This window comes from Grammomys surdaster, unplaced genomic scaffold, assembly GCF_004785775.1.
Source record: "Grammomys surdaster isolate TR1022 unplaced genomic scaffold, NIH_TR_1.0 66, whole genome shotgun sequence".
NCBI classification, from domain to species: Eukaryota; Metazoa; Chordata; class Mammalia; order Rodentia; family Muridae; genus Grammomys; species Grammomys surdaster.
In genome coordinates this window covers 2,720,197-2,739,342 of record NW_021604568.1, presented here as the reverse complement: position 1 = coordinate 2,739,342, position 19,146 = coordinate 2,720,197, and the positions used below count along the sequence as shown (strand labels likewise).

At 41.3% G+C, this 19,146-nt stretch overlaps 1 protein-coding gene across 3 annotated transcripts in view; it reads left to right on the top strand.

The window, feature by feature from the left end:
- Positions 1 to 19,146, top strand: part of Hpse2 (heparanase 2 (inactive)) — a 593,647-nt gene that overhangs the window by 449,511 nt on the left and 124,990 nt on the right. For all 3 annotated transcript variants that reach the window (XM_028773832.1, XM_028773848.1, XM_028773840.1), the window contains 2 exons: positions 8,140 to 8,246; positions 12,626 to 12,740. In XM_028773832.1, coding sequence (XP_028629665.1) covers positions 8,140 to 8,246; positions 12,626 to 12,740 — 222 coding nt within the window. The remainder of the gene's footprint in view (positions 1 to 8,139; positions 8,247 to 12,625; positions 12,741 to 19,146) is intronic.

The following is a 19,146-nucleotide window of genomic DNA, read 5'->3' as shown; positions in this document are numbered from 1 at the left end:
ATTCACAAGGCTGGGGAAGAGCTAGCTGAGGGTGAGCCCAGGGCTTCATGCAAGCTGAGCACATGCTTTCCATCCTCAGCTCCCAAACAAAACTTTATAAATTATTTTCTTTCAACTCTCCCTACAGTTAGAAGAGAATAAAGATTAACTTTTTTTTCATTTTTTTTTTTAGTACCAGTGGACTTTGCAGTATACATAGTTTTTATAACTCTAGACATTTCCTGGAGTCATATCTTCATTTAAAAGACACAGGCTTTGGACTCTGAAACAAAATCATCTTATACAAATTACCCCTCCAAGTTCAGCACAACACCTTCACCTTCCACTTATGTGTTGAGAGCAAACTGGCTCTGAAAGTAGCTGGTCATGATTGTCATATTTTCAATTTCAGAATAATTCTTAGACATAAAATTCTTAGACATTTAAATCATATTGGATGATAATTTGCTTTTAAGAATTGTGAGCTTGTTGGGTTTCATATGTCATATGACACAAGAATCAGGATTTCTCTTTTCCTCTCAGAAGTCAAGACTTGCTACACCAAAGCTCAGCAAATGCCTAGGCAGTGTTCTTGCCCAGGTCTTTTGTGTCCTGGAAAGTTTTCATTGTATGTTTCTGTTTTTCCTAATCTCTAAATTTGTGTTTGCAAGCAGCACGTGGCTTTTCATTCTTTGTCCAGTTTAATCACCCGTTAAATCATCTAGTTTCCTTCCAAAGTGGGGTTTCCTGTGAGCTAGCCCAAGGGCAGATCTGGTGCTACATTAGCTCCTTTGTGTGACTAGAGCTCCATTTTCAGTGAAGGCCCCTGTCTATGCCAAGCACTGTGCTAGGAAGTAAAGACTTAAGAAAAGATAACTGAGGGCTGTGGTGGAGAGATGGCAAGCAATTAAGACCAAATGCTACTCTTGGGCCAGCGTACCCAAGTTTTTGACCAGTGTACCCAAGTTCAGTTCCCAGTACCCACACTGGGGAGCATACCAACTGCCTAAAACTCAAGGAAGATCAAAGGCCAGAGGCATCCACAGGCATCTGTACCACTCGCATGCACATACATATACACACACTTTAAAAATAATAAAAAATAAATGAATATTAAAAAGAAAAGATGAGTGGATTTCCTGACTTCAAACAGATCCTGGTTCAAAGCTTCCCAGAAGCTTCATGAGTGGTTCAGAATCCTACTGCCAAGCTGAGGACTATCTGGACTAGTTCTCTGAACTCGTTCATCTCCTTAAGGAGCTCCCATAAATCAGTCACTTGCTGGGTCTGCATCCCTTTGCACTAGCTCGGGATTAGCCTGTCATTGGCCTCATGTTATTTATTCGTTGTCAAACATCTGGGATCCTTAGCCCAGTCCTTCCCGGTATTATCCCATCTATGTATAAGGACACTGAAGCTCAACGTGGTCGTAGAAATAACAGGACCTTTAATTTGTATATCATGTTACAGGTTTCACAATCCTTTTAAGACATATGTATGACCTCATAGCAGCTACAGTAATCTGGCATAAGTCAGATCAGAAACCCGCTCCTGCTTAAATCCCTCCAATAGCCTCAGCCCCACTCGTAATGAATGCACCCGCCTTTCATCTCTAACCTCATCTGCTCAGTCTTTTGTCTCTATTTACTATAATCCAGATGGCCTTCCTTCTGGTGCTACAAGCAATGGTCCTGCTTCACCTCACAGCCTTTTTCTATGCTTTTCCTTTGGGACCTGGAAGGACCAAGGACCTGGCTCCCTCTTAATTCAGATACCACCTTACAGAAGACTCCTCACTGAGCACCCTCTAAAGCACCCCTTCTTCCTGACAAGCTCCTGCCTAGCACTTTCCTTTTGGTTCCTATTATCACTGCAATTATTCTTATTTGTTTGTTTACTTCTGTTAGTCCCCTTGAGGGGGTACAGTGTAAATCAGTTGTGGTAGTCTGCTTAGCATTTAGCAGGTGGCTAATAAATGTTGAAGTGATAAATTAAAGTGTTTGATAATGCCTCTAGTTTTGAAATGAAATCCTTACTTCTTTCTACTCTGTTTTTAAAATATACTCTCCCTAGGCAATTTCACCTACTTCTGTAGGTCATTATACAATTTTAATGACTCCCCAACAATTCAGATCTTCATTTCTGAGATGATCTCCAAGGTGTATTTAACCTTTATTTGTATTTAACCTTTATTTGCCTAGTTAATTTTAACTTCTATAATCAAGTACTCATTTTTTAAAAAATTAGTTCTTTGAGAGTTTAGTCCAATATGTTTTAATCATTGTGACTCTTCCCCCATCTCCTCTCAAATCCTCCCACCTTCCCTATCCATCCAACTTAGTATCCTGTTTTTCTAAACCCACCAAAAACCAATTAGTGATGCTCAAATATTCTAGGATGTATGTTCTTCCGCTAGAGCACTGTCAAAATCACTATGGGCTATATTCACAGAGAAATCTACTTGTCACTTTCCTAGAAGCTATCAATTGACAATAGCTCCACAACTAGGGGTAGAATTTTGTGTGTAACTTCTATTTCCTTGCTGAGATATTGTCTGACTTGGGTTGCACAGGTTATATACAGACTATTGCAAACACTGTTAGTTCATATGTGCAGCTGTCTAGAAGATGATGATACCTTGTGGTTGTCTACCACCTTTGGGCTTTTCATCCTTTTCTCTCCACTCTTCCACAATGATCCCTGAGCCTTGGGGAAAGGGAGAGATTGTATATCTGTTCCTTTTAGAGCAGTCTACAGTCCCTTGTCTCTGCATCTTGGTCAGTGTGGGTCTCTGTGTTAATGACCATCTATTATAAATAAAAGCTTCTTCCTATGAAATAAGGGTTGAGAAATGTATTGATCCATAGGTATAATGATAGAATTTGGGAATAGTTTAATACTGTGTCCTTTCAGCAGCTTAATAGAACTAACATTCCCCTGGGGCCTCTGACCTGTCCAACCATAGGTAGTTTCTTGGCCTGATAATGGTGCCAAGTATCTGGTGTTCTATCTTGTGAAACAATGAGACAGTGGTTGGTTATTCCCTGATGTTCATACCACTATTATACCATGTCTTTCTAAACCAGTTACTATTGTAGTGCATGGGATTCAACAGGTTGTAATAAAAACCAGTTGTAAACACTTGAGTGTTAAGAACCAAAAAGATATGCAGTCATATTATAAAATGCTAATACATTTTAATATATTATTTTCAAAAGGGACTTATAGTTATTCTATTTCAAGCCCATGCCTTTAAAGTTAATGAAGGGTTTTAAGTTCCAGATCATGATTGCTGAAGTCAAAGCTAGTTTGTGATTCATATCAAAATTATCAGGGTGCATTCTACATTATGTTTTTTTGCATGTCTAGATACCACTCCTTTTGCTAATTATATATATATGTGTGTGTGTATGTAAATACATTATATACACATATAATATATATTTACAACATATATAAGATGAACATACATACTTCTCCATTACACATGGAAAAATAATTCACATACCATAGCATTTATCCTTTGAAAATACGAAAGTCAACAAACTCAAGTATATTCATAAAATTTTTAAATAATTACCACTTTTAATTTCAGTACATATTCAAGACTAACAAAGAAACCTCACACTCATTAGTAAAACGCTTCCTTTTGTCTCTCACCTCAAGCTTCTTCCTCTTTATCAACCCAGTGGAACTCTTCATTTACTTTGCACCTCTATGGACTTTATAGAATATAATCTGGACTTTTAAATAAATGGATTGATGTAATACATGACCTTTTATGTTAGATTTCTTTCACTTAGCATGTTTTCAGAGCTTATCTCTAAGGACACAGTTAAATTATGAATTGCCTGAAAGCCAAAGGTAAAAAAAGAAAAAAAAAAGAAAAATATAAGTGAATTCTTGAGCTTTAACTAGTTATAAAAGAAGTACATGTCTAGATATCGTGTATTTTAAGGAATTATAAATATAGTCTTCAACTTCACTATATGATTATTTTTAATCAGTTAGCTGTTTCTCTTGCTTTCTTATTTTTATGATTTCTAACTCCCTTTGAGAGAGACACTCTGAGCAGTATTAAAGAGAGTGGAGCCGTGGTGATGAAAACCGCATGGTGTTGGCACCGAGACAGACAGGTCAATCAATGGAATAGAATTGAGACCCAGAAATAAACCCACACACCTACAGAAACTTGATATTTGACAAAGAACCCAAAACCATTCACTGGAAAAGAGAAAGCATCTTCAACAAACGGTGCTGGCCTACCTGGTGGTCTGCATGTAGAAGAATGCAAATTAATCTATATTTATCTCCTTATACAAAGCATAAGTCCAAGTGGATCAAGGACTTCCACATAAACCTAGATACACTGAGTCTAATAGAAGAGATTGTAGGAAATAGCTTCCAATACTCTGGCACAGCTAAGTTTCATGAAATCATGGCTCAGGCTCTAGGATCAACAATTGACAAATGGGACCTCATGAAACTGAAAAGTTTCTGTAAGTTTTGTCAATAGGACAAAACAGCAGCCTATAGATTGGGGAAACATCGACATTAACTCTACCTCTGATAGAGGGCTAATATCCAAAGAACTCAAGAAATTAGACTCCAGAGAACCAAATAACCCAATTTAAAAATGGCGTACAGAGCTAAACAGAATTCTCAACAGAGGAATCTTGAGTGGAATGTTCAGGATCCTTAGTCATCAGGGAAATCCACATCAAAACAACCCTGAGATTCCACCGCACACCAGTCAGAATGGCTAAGATCAAAAATTCAAGCAATAGTACATGCTGGCGAGGATGTGGAGAAAGGGGAACACTCATCCACTGCTGGTGGGATTCCAAACTGGTACTCTGGAAATCAATCTGGTGATTTCTCAGAAAATTGGAAATAGATCTACCTGAAGACCCAGCTATACCACTCCTGGGCATATACCCAAAAAGTCTTCCACCATACCACAAGGACACATGCTCCACTATGTTCATAGCAGCCTTATTTGTACTAGTCAGAAGCTGGAAACAACCCAGATGTCCCTCAACTGAAGAATAGATATAGAAATATGGTTTGTTTACACAATGGAATACTATTTAGTTATTAAAAATGAGTACATCATGAATTTTACAGGCAAATGAATGAAACTAGAAAATATCATCCTGAGTGAGGTCACCTAGTCCCAAAAGGACATGCATGGTATGTACTGATAAGTAGATAGTAGCCAAAAATCAGAATACCCATGATACAACTCACAGACTGTAGGAAGCTTAATGAGAAGAAAGGACCAAGTGTGGTTGTCTGAAACCCACTTAAAAGGGGAACAAAGAGGAACAGAATAATCATGAGAGGCAGAGGGAGGGAGGAACCTGGGTAGGAGAGGGAAGAGGGAAGAAGAAAAGGGAGGACAGGATCAGGTATGGGGAGAAACAGGAGAGAAGCCCAGAGGGATAGGAGAATGAATAGAAATATGCAGCAGTTGGAGGTTGGGTTCAGGGCGAACCTCTAGAAAGTCCCAGGGACCTGGTATATGAGAGGCTACCAGGACTCAATGGGGATGACATTAACCAAAATGCCTAAAGGTAGGAACATGGAACATGAAGAGACCACCTCTACTTACAGCCAACCATTGGACTGAGGTCGGGGGCCCATATGGAAGAGTTAGAGGAAAGACTGAAGGAGCTAAAGGAGATTGTAACCCCGAAGGAAGAACAATAGTGTCAACTAATCCAGACTCCTCAGAGCTTTCAGATACTAAGGCAAAAGGAGCACACATGGGCTGGTCTGTGGCCGGGCACATGTGTAGCTGAGGACCACCTTGTATGGCCTCAGTGGGAGAGGATCTGTTTAATCTTGCAGAAAATTGATGTCCTAGGGAAGAGGGATGCTGGTAGGGGCGAGGTAGAGGTGGGTGAGAGGGTAGGGAAGCACCCTCTCAGAGATGGGGGCGGGGAGATGGTGTGAAGAGCTCGGAGAGGGGGAACCAAGAAGGGAGGTAACTTTTGGAATGTAAATCAATAAAATAATTTAAGAAAAAAAAGGAATGAGATACTTACTTTGCAGTAAGGAAGATGCAGGCCCTGATTATTCCTTTTTTATTTTTTTCAGTGTACAAAGAGCATTAGGGGTGGTGTCTTATTCGTAACAATACAGCGTGAGCCCTTGCCTTGTTCTTGCTAAGCATCTGCTCTCTAACCTTTAACAACATTCCAGTGTGGGCTCCACCGTTAGTTCTTGTTCTTTCTTCTATTCTTGGCTAGAATTGTTACTTTATCTAATTTATATATTAGTACAACTTTATTTCTGAAAAGCTCAGTAACTTTCCCAATACCAATTTTTTGTGAGTTATAAAATACAAATTCTCTTCTAAATGGTAGTAAGACAGTTATTGGGTGCTAAGCCTAGAAGGAAGTATATAAAGGAATATAGTCACTTGATGTCGACCTATGAGTATTGTTGTATGTATAGATATGTATCTCATATTGTATAGTCATATACATTCATATAATACATATACATATATTCTTTCTGGGATCCTAAAGAACCAAGAGCTGAATGATAGATATTCCACCTTTACAGCAGAACCTATCATCCGTTCACAAAATGTCTTGTCTATGTTTTGTCTTTTTTCTTTTTTGTGTCTTTGTTATATGCTTGACGTATGTTCTTAAAACACACATCTTTGGTCTTTATTATTACCCATTAATAAATGGCTATATAAAGTATACTTGTATTCTATAATGTATAATGAATTTTTGCCTCAAATGCTGCATAGAATTTTATATGATGCACTAAATGCATTTTACATTTCAGTCCTAACTATGGACATCTATCACAAACCGTGACATGGTAAAATCTTTGTACTTTTCTCTTTAGAAACCTGAAGAATAATGGCTTTGGTGACATGTCTAGGAGAGGAATTTGTGGATATCTCAATGCACTATTTCTCTACCAGCCTCCCTTGTGTATGCCAGCATCCTTCAGTCCTACCTCATATTCTGGCCATCACAGCAGTGGCCAGAGCTTGATGCTAGTGGACACAGCAGTACATGCTTCTCATTCCTACTCTTGGGTGTCTCTGGACAGAGGCAACAAATATTTGGAGCATGCTCAGCTCTTAGAGCTACACGTGAAACAGGGGTAGGGATAAATTCTTTAGGTTGCTTTAAGGAGGCAGAAACCAAGAGACATACTTCCCAATGTCATCTTGAGGGACAGTTAGACAGTTTTGAGAAGGGTTATATAGACTTTTATCTAAAAATCCCTATGAGATTGAGCATAGGTTGTCAGCATTGGTTGCCAGTTTGAAAACATATCCTCCTATTGTCTTCCCCTTTCCCCGTTCTAATCTTGTAACTCACTGTTCCTGCTAGTTGATATTATTTCCTCAAATGAGCTAGCACTAGACAGCTCATGACTCAGAATGTACTTTCGGAAGCTACTAGTATTACCCATTACAAGAACTGCCAGATTGCTTTCCAGTGTATCTACACTCTGATCGGAAGAGTTTGGCCAGCCTCCAACTTGTAGAACAGAGACTGGGTAATTTCAAAACTTCAGAGGGACACATTTTAACAAGGCTTTGCCTCTGCTTAGAAGGCACACAGCTTCTACAGCTTTCCTGTGTAGAATCTGACACATGGGTCAGGGACTTTCTTTTTATGTTTACTCCAGTTACATGCCATGCTCACTGTACAACAGTTCCCTGGAAGATTTTTCCTCTCCTACTCATGGTTCATGACCTCTGATACATAGGCACTGTGCTTTATCATAAAAATTCTGAAACATGATCCTGAAAAGCATTGCTACTCAGGGTCTGTTACTATAGAAACATGATGTGATTATTCTTTTCTGGTGAAGGATATTGCTTCCCTAAAGTCATCTTACACTCTAGACTATGCATTTGCTCCATCATACCATCACCTGAGTTTACTTAAGGGAAAAAGTGAGCATGTGTGAACATTAATGCTTTTGTGTGCTTTTGTGTGCGTGTGGCAACTCACTCTTTGTGTGGCCTTCCTGTAAAAGGAAAGCAACAGATACACATCTTCAAATAAAGCACAAATCATGACCACTTGGGAGCAGGGAATGAGAGACACTTCCTTTAGGGAGTGATGGTGCTTTTAAAATCTCATCTATCCTCTTATGTTTCTATTGTGGGAACAGGTGGTCAACACATACACTCCAGGAAAGAAGATTTGGCTGGAAGGCGTGGTGACCACCTCAGCTGGAGGCACAAACAATCTGTCAGATTCCTATGCTGCAGGATTCTTGTAAGTAACTGACATTTTCACTCCCAGGAACGTTTAGGAAAGGACAGTGAAACTGTAATACACTCACTGCTCATGGCAAGGCAAAGCTCACTTCCAATGGAAAGTTTCCATCTATCCATTTGTGAATGTATTTAACCTTACTTAGTCACTTCTCCAGCGACTAGCATTTTGTCAGGCATGAGCATCAGAGCACAGACGACATCTTGAGTAAGTCCGTAGTTCGGCCCACCGTGGAGTCAGCAGCCTGGATTCTCCCATCTTCGTTTTACCATAGTTCTGGGAGTTAGGTAATAACAGGAATGGTTTTGTCCTCCAGAAACATGACTGGGGTGGGGGGCTAGAATGAGAGATGACTACATTGCAAAGAATAATTATGCTGTGATAATTCTTTGATGAATATTGGATCTACTAAGAGCCAAGCACTGTCTAAGTCCTTTAATACTTTGACAACCAATGAGATTAGTGCTACGGTTTTAGTGGTGAGCCATCAAAACAGAGGGTAGTGTTGTCCTCAGATTACAATGAAAGAAGTTGAAAAGCAGAGTTGAGGTAAGTTAGCCAAGAGAGCTCATTCAGCTAGTGGCAGAGATCAGACTCAAAGCCAGACAGCCTTCTCCAGAGTCTAGCCTTTTCCCTATCCAGTAGACCATTCTTTCTGTCTCCCACATCTTCTTATGAAAGAAAACTGCCGTGTTTACAGAGGAATAAAAAACTCCCTGAATGGAATTATCAGAAGAGTTTCATAGAAAAGGTGGCATCTTCTGGGACATGGTAAGAGTGCCCCAATCTTCCCAGGTGGAGAGTAGTGGAGCTAACAGTGAGGTACCTCAGGCTGAAGAAACAGCATGGAAAAGGCATGAGTAATGTGGAGTAAAGCCCTCTTTCATCAGAGACAGAACGAAGGCAGACTGTGAAGGAATAGGGTTTACACCAGATGATGGATGGTCCTGAAAACCATGTAAAGGAAATGAGGCTTTGTTCTGGGCTTATAGCAAGCTATCAAAGAAGAGATAAGTGTTTTAAAATTTAGACCTTGTCGATATTATGCACAAGCTCTCGGAAGGGATGACAGTATGAGTTTGAAGGCTACCGTAGTTGTCTGAAGAGTGACTTGAGCCAGAAGCATAGAGCTCTGCATGGCTCTCAGTGTCAGGTAGCCAGGATAGCCAGGACAAACCCCTTGCAACAAGCGGCTAACCAATGTCAGGTAGCCAGGACAAACCCCTCACAACAAGCGGCTAATCAATGTCAGGCAGCCAGGACAAACCCCTCACAACAAGCGGCTAACCAAGTATTTTTTTCTCGTCTCTTGCGGTCTTTTGGCCCAGGCTTTCTGGCTGAGCAATGCATGAACTGTAGCTTTGCCCTCAGCTATGTATTTTGCTACTAACAGCTGTTCCTAATTAGACAGATGCAGTTCTTCTCCATCGAGACACTTCTTTAATACATTTGTGAAGAACAGGTCAGGCCAGCCAAGTAGATGGCATTTTCAGATGGGATAATGTCAGAGGTACATGAAGATAACTGCTCAGTGTAATTCATGGTGTTACTTTGGGTCTTCCGTGTTTGTAACCTCAGCATCCTACATTGTGTTTCACAGAGAAGTCCAATAAGCATGGTTCAAATTAATGAAATGGAGTGAATCAGCATTTAATGCGTGCTACTAAGAGGCCTCTTTCATAATATGCTCCTGCTAGTTTGATATGAATCCTGTTACAAGGGTGAAAAGCCAGGTTGGCAGTCAGTACTCAGGGGACCCCCTGGAATCAGCACAAGAATGGCTTTTGCTCAGCTCCTGCCAAATGACTGTGCTTTGAGGTCCAGCAAATAGCCCAGTTGTACTGAATGTTTCCACTCAAGGAATGATGTGAAGTGAAAAAGTACCACAAACCTTCACAGAAGCAGCTGAAATGGAGACCTGCTCTTGCATGAACACCAGGCAAATAGGTATAGCTGTCTACATGGAACTGCAGATGAACATAGTTGTTGCTATGTGGGGTGTAGCTCAGATGACCAGCACTTGGTTGGCAGAGGTTAGATAGATCTAGTTCATTTTGCCCCTGGTCTTTTCTCTTACTTCCTTGTCATCCATCCCATCTTAACCTCACTGGCAGCACACAGCGCTGCACTGTGTTCTTGAAGGTATACAAATTGTCTCCTAGAAAAATAATAGAGGTTTAACATTCTAAGAAGCTAGGGAGCATGTGAAAAGATGGCATGTCCTCAGGACTTTCCATATATCACATAACCATGAGCTTCCTAGGGCACGTGCAGATGCACACATGAATCAGAAGTCTGCTACTGCAACTCAAGGAGAATGCTACCCTGTCAGTCTTCTGTTGGAAAATTACAAATTCATCCTGATAGGCTGCCGTGTCAGCATTGAGAGAATGCAACACTCCAAGTGATGAGAAGGACACCTATGGAATGGGAGACTAGATACTGAACTAGTGAGCGATGGGGTCACTTTATCCTGTGGTGCCGTGCAGATGGCGCTGGCGATGGCGCTCATGCAGACACGGTCATGCATATAGATTTCTTCTAGAAGATGAAACTCCATATTTGCTTTCATAGTTCAATATTAAATATAGACCTGATATCTCTGTGCTTTATAAACATGGCTAGAGCTCTGGTATAAGAGGCATTCACCCACAGTTCTTATTGGAGTTCCACCATGAGCATCTTTGGTAATCCGTCTGCTACTGTGCCTCAGGATTTGAGCAAGAGCTGAACCTATTATCCTGATTTCACAGGCTTGCCAAACTAACGAAAATAATAAAGGCAAGTAGCTTTGCCATGTGATACTCTCAAAGTAATTTCAATTCTCTGGGTCACAGTGTCCCAGTGTGAACAAAACTAGCAGAACAGACTTTCCTTCTGATTTAAAAGTTTGTTTTGTGTATGTTTTGCTTTGCTTTTGGGTCTGGATTTGCAGCTCTAATTGCCAGTAAATGTGTTCATTTCTATGAGAATAAAATAAAATTGTAAATGTAAAAAAAGATTTGAAAATGTGAACATTATTTAACCATAATATAAAAATTAGAAATGCTCTTTATTCCAGCAAGGAAAAAATTTAATTCTAGAAGTCATGGGTCTGGAGCCCCATATGGTTTCAGATTTGGGAAATAATAGCTATGCATAATTTTTCCCATGTGCTAAATGGTGATTTTCAAAGTTTCTAGAATCTAATTTTATCCAGACAAATGTCAGCCTAAACAGTGTTGTGCACCTACAGCGTGCCAGGGAGTGTTGTGAGTATAAATTCAAATGTGGTATGACTGTGGGCCTGTGACCCATGGGGAATGGTAGAGATACATGCATGTCACCATCTAGCAGACTGGCAGAGGGCATACATACAAAGGGCTCTGTGAAGGTAGAAGGTGATACCGCTGACTAGGATGCCAGAAGTTAGCACTAGCTTGAGAGATTACTATGTGGTGGGAAATTTAGAGGAGAGTGGATAGAAAATGCTAAGCAGGAGTTAAAATGTTGGAAACATGTAAAACGTGGGTCAGTACAAAAGAGCATGCTACACTGGCTACTCAAAAGTAGTTTTGTGTGACTTAGACCTGTGGAGAATGAAGTTTGAGGTAAAAGCTAAGATGAGTGATAGTTTCAGCAGTGGTAAATACATAGAGCAAACCCATGACTGCAGAAATTGATGAATGGATTGAATCTGTCAGTTGCAGTGGCAGGATCTGGGCATTTGGGAAGAGCTTAGATGGCAGGCTTTGAGGAGCATGCTGCGTGAACTAGGCATTTTGCATAGTCAGGTATGAGAACATGGTCAATGCAGGTTTCCCGTTGCACCACATATGTGAAGGTAATGTGCTTAATCCCTGAATAGTTTATCATGGCATCAAAGAAGAACATAATTACATTGACTGTGACAGTGAAACATGAGGGGTCCAGACACTGAGGCTTGTTTTTGTACATTGTAGGCCCATGCAAGGTAGAGTCCTTTGAAAAGCGTGTGTACTGTTACAGAGCAAGAAGACTGAGGGTGCAAGGTGTACTGTGAAGTCCTGTGCTTCTATGTTTGTGGCCAGGAAGGGGGTACTGGGCTTCTAAGTGCTGGCAGTGTTCATTTGTTTATATTCTGAAAGTAAAATACAAGTCATACACTGCGATAACTCTATCACCATGAATAATTCATTTTATTCTCTTAGACTTCTTTTCCTGTAAAATAAGAGATTATATGTGATAATCTTTGAGATCTCTTACCTGTTCATCACCTAAAATGATTTTCTCCTTTAAGGCATCAAGTAAAATTGTTGGTTCTGGTGGTGTTGTGTGTTGTAACTACTCTTCACAGTGCTTGTTAGATGCCATTTTATAATCTGCTGATGTGGCTTTTTTTCTTCTTCTTTTTCTTTTAGATGGCTAAACACTTTAGGAATGTTGGCCAATCAGGGCATTGATGTTGTGATACGACATTCATTTTTCGACCATGGATACAACCATCTGGTGGACCAGAATTTTAACCCATTACCAGTAAGTGCTGGATGAAGATTCCCAGTTCATTTCCATGTCATTTGGTTCTTTTGATCATTCCTTTTTTCCACACTAGGAGATTTTTTTTCTCCTTTTTCTATTGGCAGTCTCGTTCATAAATCAGATAGAACATTCTTGTCTTTGATTTCATGAACTATTCCATGGGCTTTATCTACAGAGACACACAGACACACATATATGTACGTACATTTATTTGTGTATAATGTATAAATTTACTACTTTTACTTTAGCAAACTTTGTACAATTAAGATTCTACATCTACTTGTGGCCTGTTTGAACTCTGCTTGAGAGTGAATTTTTCCAGATTGTTTTCTTTTAATGCTAATAGTAGGCGTTAGCTAACATCAGATGCAGCATGTTGAAAGCAGATGGGGGTGTTCACCAAGATCAGATACAACAGGAGCCCATCTCTTAGGGAAGGGATGAAGCGCACTTAGAGTTAGATGTTAACCCATATGTGACGATGAAGGTTTGCCCCAAGGCAGAGTTCTGAGTGACCTACTTCGTTATCATCAGAGAAATCTCACTTAGCCCAGAAAAGCTGTTTTTTTGCCTTTTTCCTTAGAAATATCACACAGATGATTCTTCTACACGGGTATCATATCATGGTGCTTATGGTAGGTCAAACTCCTCTCCCCATACCTGTGGTTGCCTTTGAGATGTATCTGTTTTATTGGACAAGGACACTGAGGGTGAGACAGTAAGGGGGTGTAACACCAGCCCTAGACCAGGTCCTGGGCCTTGAGTTACGGCTGCCATGAGGACCCTGGGAATAAACTGCAGCAGTGCATGAAGGTGTGTCCTTGTCATTTGCCTCCATTACCTATTTCTACCCAACCTGTTCTACATTCCAAACCCCAAGTCAGCAGACCTTCAAGCCCAGGACAGGAATAGAGCAGCCCACAAGAATATCATTCTCAAGTCTCAAAATTGAAACCAATTGGCACATTGTTTATTCACAGAGCAAGAATAAGTCTTGAAGTATGTAAGTGAGGCTGAGGGAGGAAGGAGGGGCAAGGGTTTACTGCTTAGAACCATAGAGATTTAGTTTGTTTTCGTATATTTGTGTAAATAAACCAAAATAATTTGAAAGCTACCTCTAAGGCATTAGTATTAAACAAACATAGATCATGTTTTCAATTTGGAATAAATATAAGGGTTTCGTTTTTTGGGTTTTTTGTTTGTTTGTTTTTTTTGGTTGGTTTGGTTTTTTTGTTTGTTTTTTGTTTTGTTTGCAGCAGGAGTTGGGAAGGAAACAACAATGAGTAAATAATAGAATGTTATTATTCTGTTCTACATCTAGAATCCCAGATATGGGTACAGGAAGGGCTTTTCTTACCATGTGGCAGGTAAGGAGAGAGATAGCGGATGGTAAGGAGCCAGATATGCAGACTTCACACAGCTTTTTAAGCAAGGCAGAGGCTAACAAAAACAGTTCATGAACTAACTCGGCGTGTCCACAGAAATTCAGAGTCACAGGCCTGAGACATAGAAGGAAGGAGGAGACTTGATACGAGATGAAGTAGGAGGAAGTCAGATTGTTCAAACCAGTTGTACTTTTAGTTGTAGTGAGAAAAAAAAATCACTGGAGAGCATTAGTCAGGGAGGTAGTGATCACTTCACCTCAGTGCATCAAGTACCGTCTTTAACAATGCAGGCGGTACTTTACAATTCACAGGTTACTTTTTGATTTTTATCTAATTGTATTTGGTGTATCAGCAAAGCTGCAGTCCTTTCTTTTCTCTTCTTTCCCTCCTCTGTTCAAATCCTATCCACTCACCTGTTTGCTTCCCATTTGCTTACTGATAATTCCTGGCCCTGGATCATTGCAGTGAGCCAAAAGGACAGACAGAGTTCCTGTGCAGTACGGTGAGAAACGGAAAGTGGATATGAGATCACTGTGGTCTATCATAACTGCTCTAAATAAAGTCTACTGAGGTAAATTCAGCTTTATTAACGTTCCTGAAAAAAATAGAAAGCTAAAGAGTAAGTGGGTGTCTGAGATCAGAGAAGTCACAGTAGCCAGGACTCCGGAGTTTTCTAGCTCTACATTCTATTTCCTGTCTGCTGTGCTGCACTATTTCCCAGAGCCCTCACTTAGGTGTCTTTGTCGTGCCTGAGGCAAATTCTGCCCTTGACTTGGGTCTGGAGATAAATAGGGGCAAAGGAAGCAAGCTGGTGCAAGATGGGTGTTGGGAGACTAAACAGGCCTCCTTTCTGGGATTAGACAACCTGGGTATCTTACTACACTTCTGTGTGACTGCCCAGGACCATGACCATGGACATTTAAGACACAAACTTTCATGGTTTGATTCTCCCCAAATAAGAGTAACAGCTCGTGGCTTTCTTTAAAAGCAGAGCATAGAAATCCTCAGCTGACACCTGCTGGCCTCAGAACTCACATAAGCCTCTAAGATGCTGAAACAGCGTCCACGTCCATGGATGTAGCACAAAGGCCCAAGTGAGCTGGGCAGCTATGGTTCCAGAGATGTCAAGCTGTGTTAAAGAAACCATATGTAAAAGCACTTAAAAGGCAGCAAGCTCCTTTTTATCTTCCCTCATAGCAAATTCTGTACCTTTAAGTAGAAAACTCCACATCTGAGAGAGTGTTCTAAGTGTCCCCTGCAAAGAATTTACAAGACAGACCAAGGCATTGCTGACTGGGCCCAAAGATGGGTCATGGAGCTGGACTTGAGGATCATATAGGTCACCATGTCAGACAGCTGTGGATATGACAACTAAACACTGCCGATAAAAACCCGTGGACTTTACACACTGTGCTGCTTCTTCAAGAGAGTTTGAGAGATTAGAGGATTAGTGAATTGTACTTGAGTTTCTCTGGAAAATTAAGTTTTTTCTATTCCCAGTCCTTCAGCCCCAACTCAGTATATTTCAGGAATGAATCTTATAAGCAAATTTGTTTCTGTTTTGCTGGTACTCTTGAGTAAATCCAGAGATGGCAAGCCTCTGGGCCTCAGGGCTCCTCAGGCCGTGCCCCACACACCCCTCCCCTTCCTCTTTAACTGTGCAGCTTTCCACTTCAGCTCAGGCAGGCTTGTCCCAGTGGTACCTGTCAAAGGTAAGAGACAATAGCAGGATAGGACACTTTGAATGTGGGTTCTAGGAGTTAAGGCGAGGGAAAGTGATACAGAAGAGTTTTAGGGCAGGGAAACTATTCTGGATGATACTAAACAATGGATTCTTTATATGCCTGTCCCAAACCAGAGAAGGGACACCACAGCTACAGGCTAATCCTGCTGTATGTAAAATATGGGCTTTCCATGTCACGGATGGAAGGTCACCAAATATGAAAGCTCCATTCTGACACTGGTGATGGTGAGAGGTGCCGATAATGGGAGAGGGCGTGAGGATAGCACACGGCAGCATCTCCATGTCTGTGGGTCAGTTTCCGCTGGACCGGAAGTCTTCTCTTTTACAACAGAAGCAGAGTGAGAAAGGGGAAAGGGGGAGGGGAATGGGTAGACGGAGAAAGATTCTACTCTGTTGTTCTGCTCAGGAAATAACTTCTCAGCTGCAGTCTTTGTTCCTCTGTGGATTTCTGGTAACAAAGTGGCACGTTCTCCTGCTGTGAGACTCTCTTCCTCCAGAGGAAAGAGTACATTTTAGTTAAGCCATGCATTGTCATGGGCTCCCAACCTTTCCCTTGATGGCCTGCCATTGGGAAAGAGGGGACATGTGAGTCTCCACAGCTAAGCAATCAGTTGTGAGCTCCCTTGGGAGTAGCCGATGTTTGTGCAGAAGAGTTCTGCACATTCAGTGGACAGAGTCCAGACCCCACCAACCCGGGCACTTCTCCTCCGAGAGGGTTTTGGAATTCAGCTTGTTGCTTTTTTTTAAGAGTGTGATTTACAGAGCTTTCAGGGAGAGGAATGGGGAATTACTAGTCAGCATCTTCCTAGCTCCCACGCTAGGACAGCAAAAAGAGTCTTCACATAGATATAATTCAATAAAAAAAAAAGCGCTCTAAGTTCCATCACCATTGTGTGGATGTACGGATAATAAGACATGGTCTCCCATGTGCAGAGCCAGTAGCCACTGTGTGTTTGTGAGATTCCAGTTCAGTCCTGTTTAGAGACTAGTGTGAAGAGCTCTATCAGGTTGTCTTAAGAGTTCCACTCTGGGCATAGTGGGGCAGCTGTGTGCTGTCAGCACTCATTTCTGCTTGTTATCCTTGATGAGTAACAACTACTCCCCAGCCCTGTGCGCATCCATTGAACACGCTCTGTGTACATTGTTCTGGAATACAATCATCAGTCATGGATTAGAGCACTGCTCAGTATTCCATAATCAAATTAAATCTATGGTTGCAGTTACCATAGCAACATATTCAGAGCCAAGCCGTCACTAGCTTTTGGAAGTCATTTAGCTTTTGGAAAGACGCTCTGCCTTTTACTATTACCAGTCTGGCTTGCTTGGTTACCTGTCATTTAATTCTAGAACAAGTTGTTCATTAAGTATCCCGTCTTTCTTTTTCCCCCTTCAAGATTTTGGAGGTGGTTACACTGTTATGCACAGCATAGCTGAGATACAAACACGGGATCAGCTCAGTGTACCCTTCCTTCAGGAGGAACGCCCCGCTGCAAACCCATATCCCAGTTGCTGGATGGACAGAGACTTGAACCACCCAAACAGGGGGCAACACATCCTAGAACTGAAACAAGATTTGTGGGTTCTAGTTCTACCATTACTTACATGTGTCTTTGAGTTCTGGCTTCCCTTTGATTGAGTTGAAGTGAGAATAAACTGCCTCCCCTGTGAATCTCCACAAGTCATTTTGAGAGAATCATTTAAAGCATACAATTTTGCTTTTACATTTACATGAAGTATAGACAATTATTGGATGGGACTATATCTCAGAGCAAGAAAATTGCCGGCATATTTTTACTCCTTCTTTGGAAACTTTTTGTTGCTGCAATCGATAATATTGTTTTTTAATCTGAAAAAGGAGATCTTTATTTTTAAAGACTGAATGAATTAAAGTCTGCCTTTAAAATATTCAAGTTAACATAAATATCCATCTATGTATTATGTTCCATTTATTCATAGGGACTTATTACACTCATCATATTGCTGAACTCTGTGCTGAAGGCAGCGTCTGACTTCAAGAAGCTGGCACCACAGCTACAGGCAGATGTTAAGTAGATTAAAAGGGACTATGGCAAAAGCCATTTTAAAGGATAGGAAAGAAAAATATCTGACTGGTAAAGGCAGCAAGAGCTACCTGGGAAGGGTTTGGGAGAGGCAATGCCTGGGTAGATCCTCAGCAAGTGGCCAGGTTTGGGTTGGAGGAAGAGCATCTAAACACAAGCAGTAACATACGTGGAAGCACTCGTTTTCCAGTGAGTCATGGTAGATGAATTATGAATAATTATCACAGAAAGTTTTTCCCATTGCTGACCCATGGCCACACAGGGTGTGTGAAATTGAAGAACTCAAAGGCTAAAAACCTGGAGGTGGTGTGGCAGGGGAGGTACAAACCCAGACAAACTAGCCTGTGACCTGTTTCTTGGTGTGACCTTTCTTCTCTCTCTTCTTTCCCGTGGGATCCATCAGGAACATGAAAGAAGCAAGTGTACCTGCTTAGGGGTAGCTGTGATGTGAAATTCAATCCTGTCATTAGGGGCCCTAACAAAGACTTTTCCATGTGCCGCCTTCTTTGTGGGAGCCTGCTGCTGCTGAGAGAAGGGCAGCCTTGGCTGTGGATCAATCACTGGGACTCAGGCTGCCTCCATCAGTGGCCAAAGCACCGGGCCACATGCCTAGTGAACATCACTCGCTTTTCTCCTCTGTGGCTCTTAGCCCGGCTTTGAGCTCAGAGCCTTGCTCTGCACCGGCTGACCAGGCAGGCAGCACTTGGCCACTCATGCCTTTACATGCAAGCTCCTCTGATTATTTTTCTGCCCATCCTCACCTTTTTTCTACTTACCAACTTGAGCAATATGTACGGTATGTCAACAACACACACTAGCGTGTGTAACAGTTCACCCCTCTGGGAAGTAGAAACAGCTCTGGGGGTGGCGCAGATGAGGCTCAAAATGCAACACTGTGATTTTCTAGTCATGTGAGCCTTTATTGCTCTGTGAAAGTGGGCGATAACTGCCGCGGTTGGAGAGCAGGGAATATTGGAATTTATTTCTTCAAATACTGACTTTGAGATCAGCCCGAACAACCTTCCCAGTTACCTCCTATACATACTTGAAATTTCTAGAAAACCTCAGCGGACATCAGTTTGCCCCCTCCCCTACGAGAGCAGAGCCCATCTCAGAGGATTATGAAGGATTGCATGAGCCAGGGAATATGTATCTCTCACCCTGTCATAAATACTCAATGATTGTCAAGGGCTTTGTTTATGAAGGGATTTTGT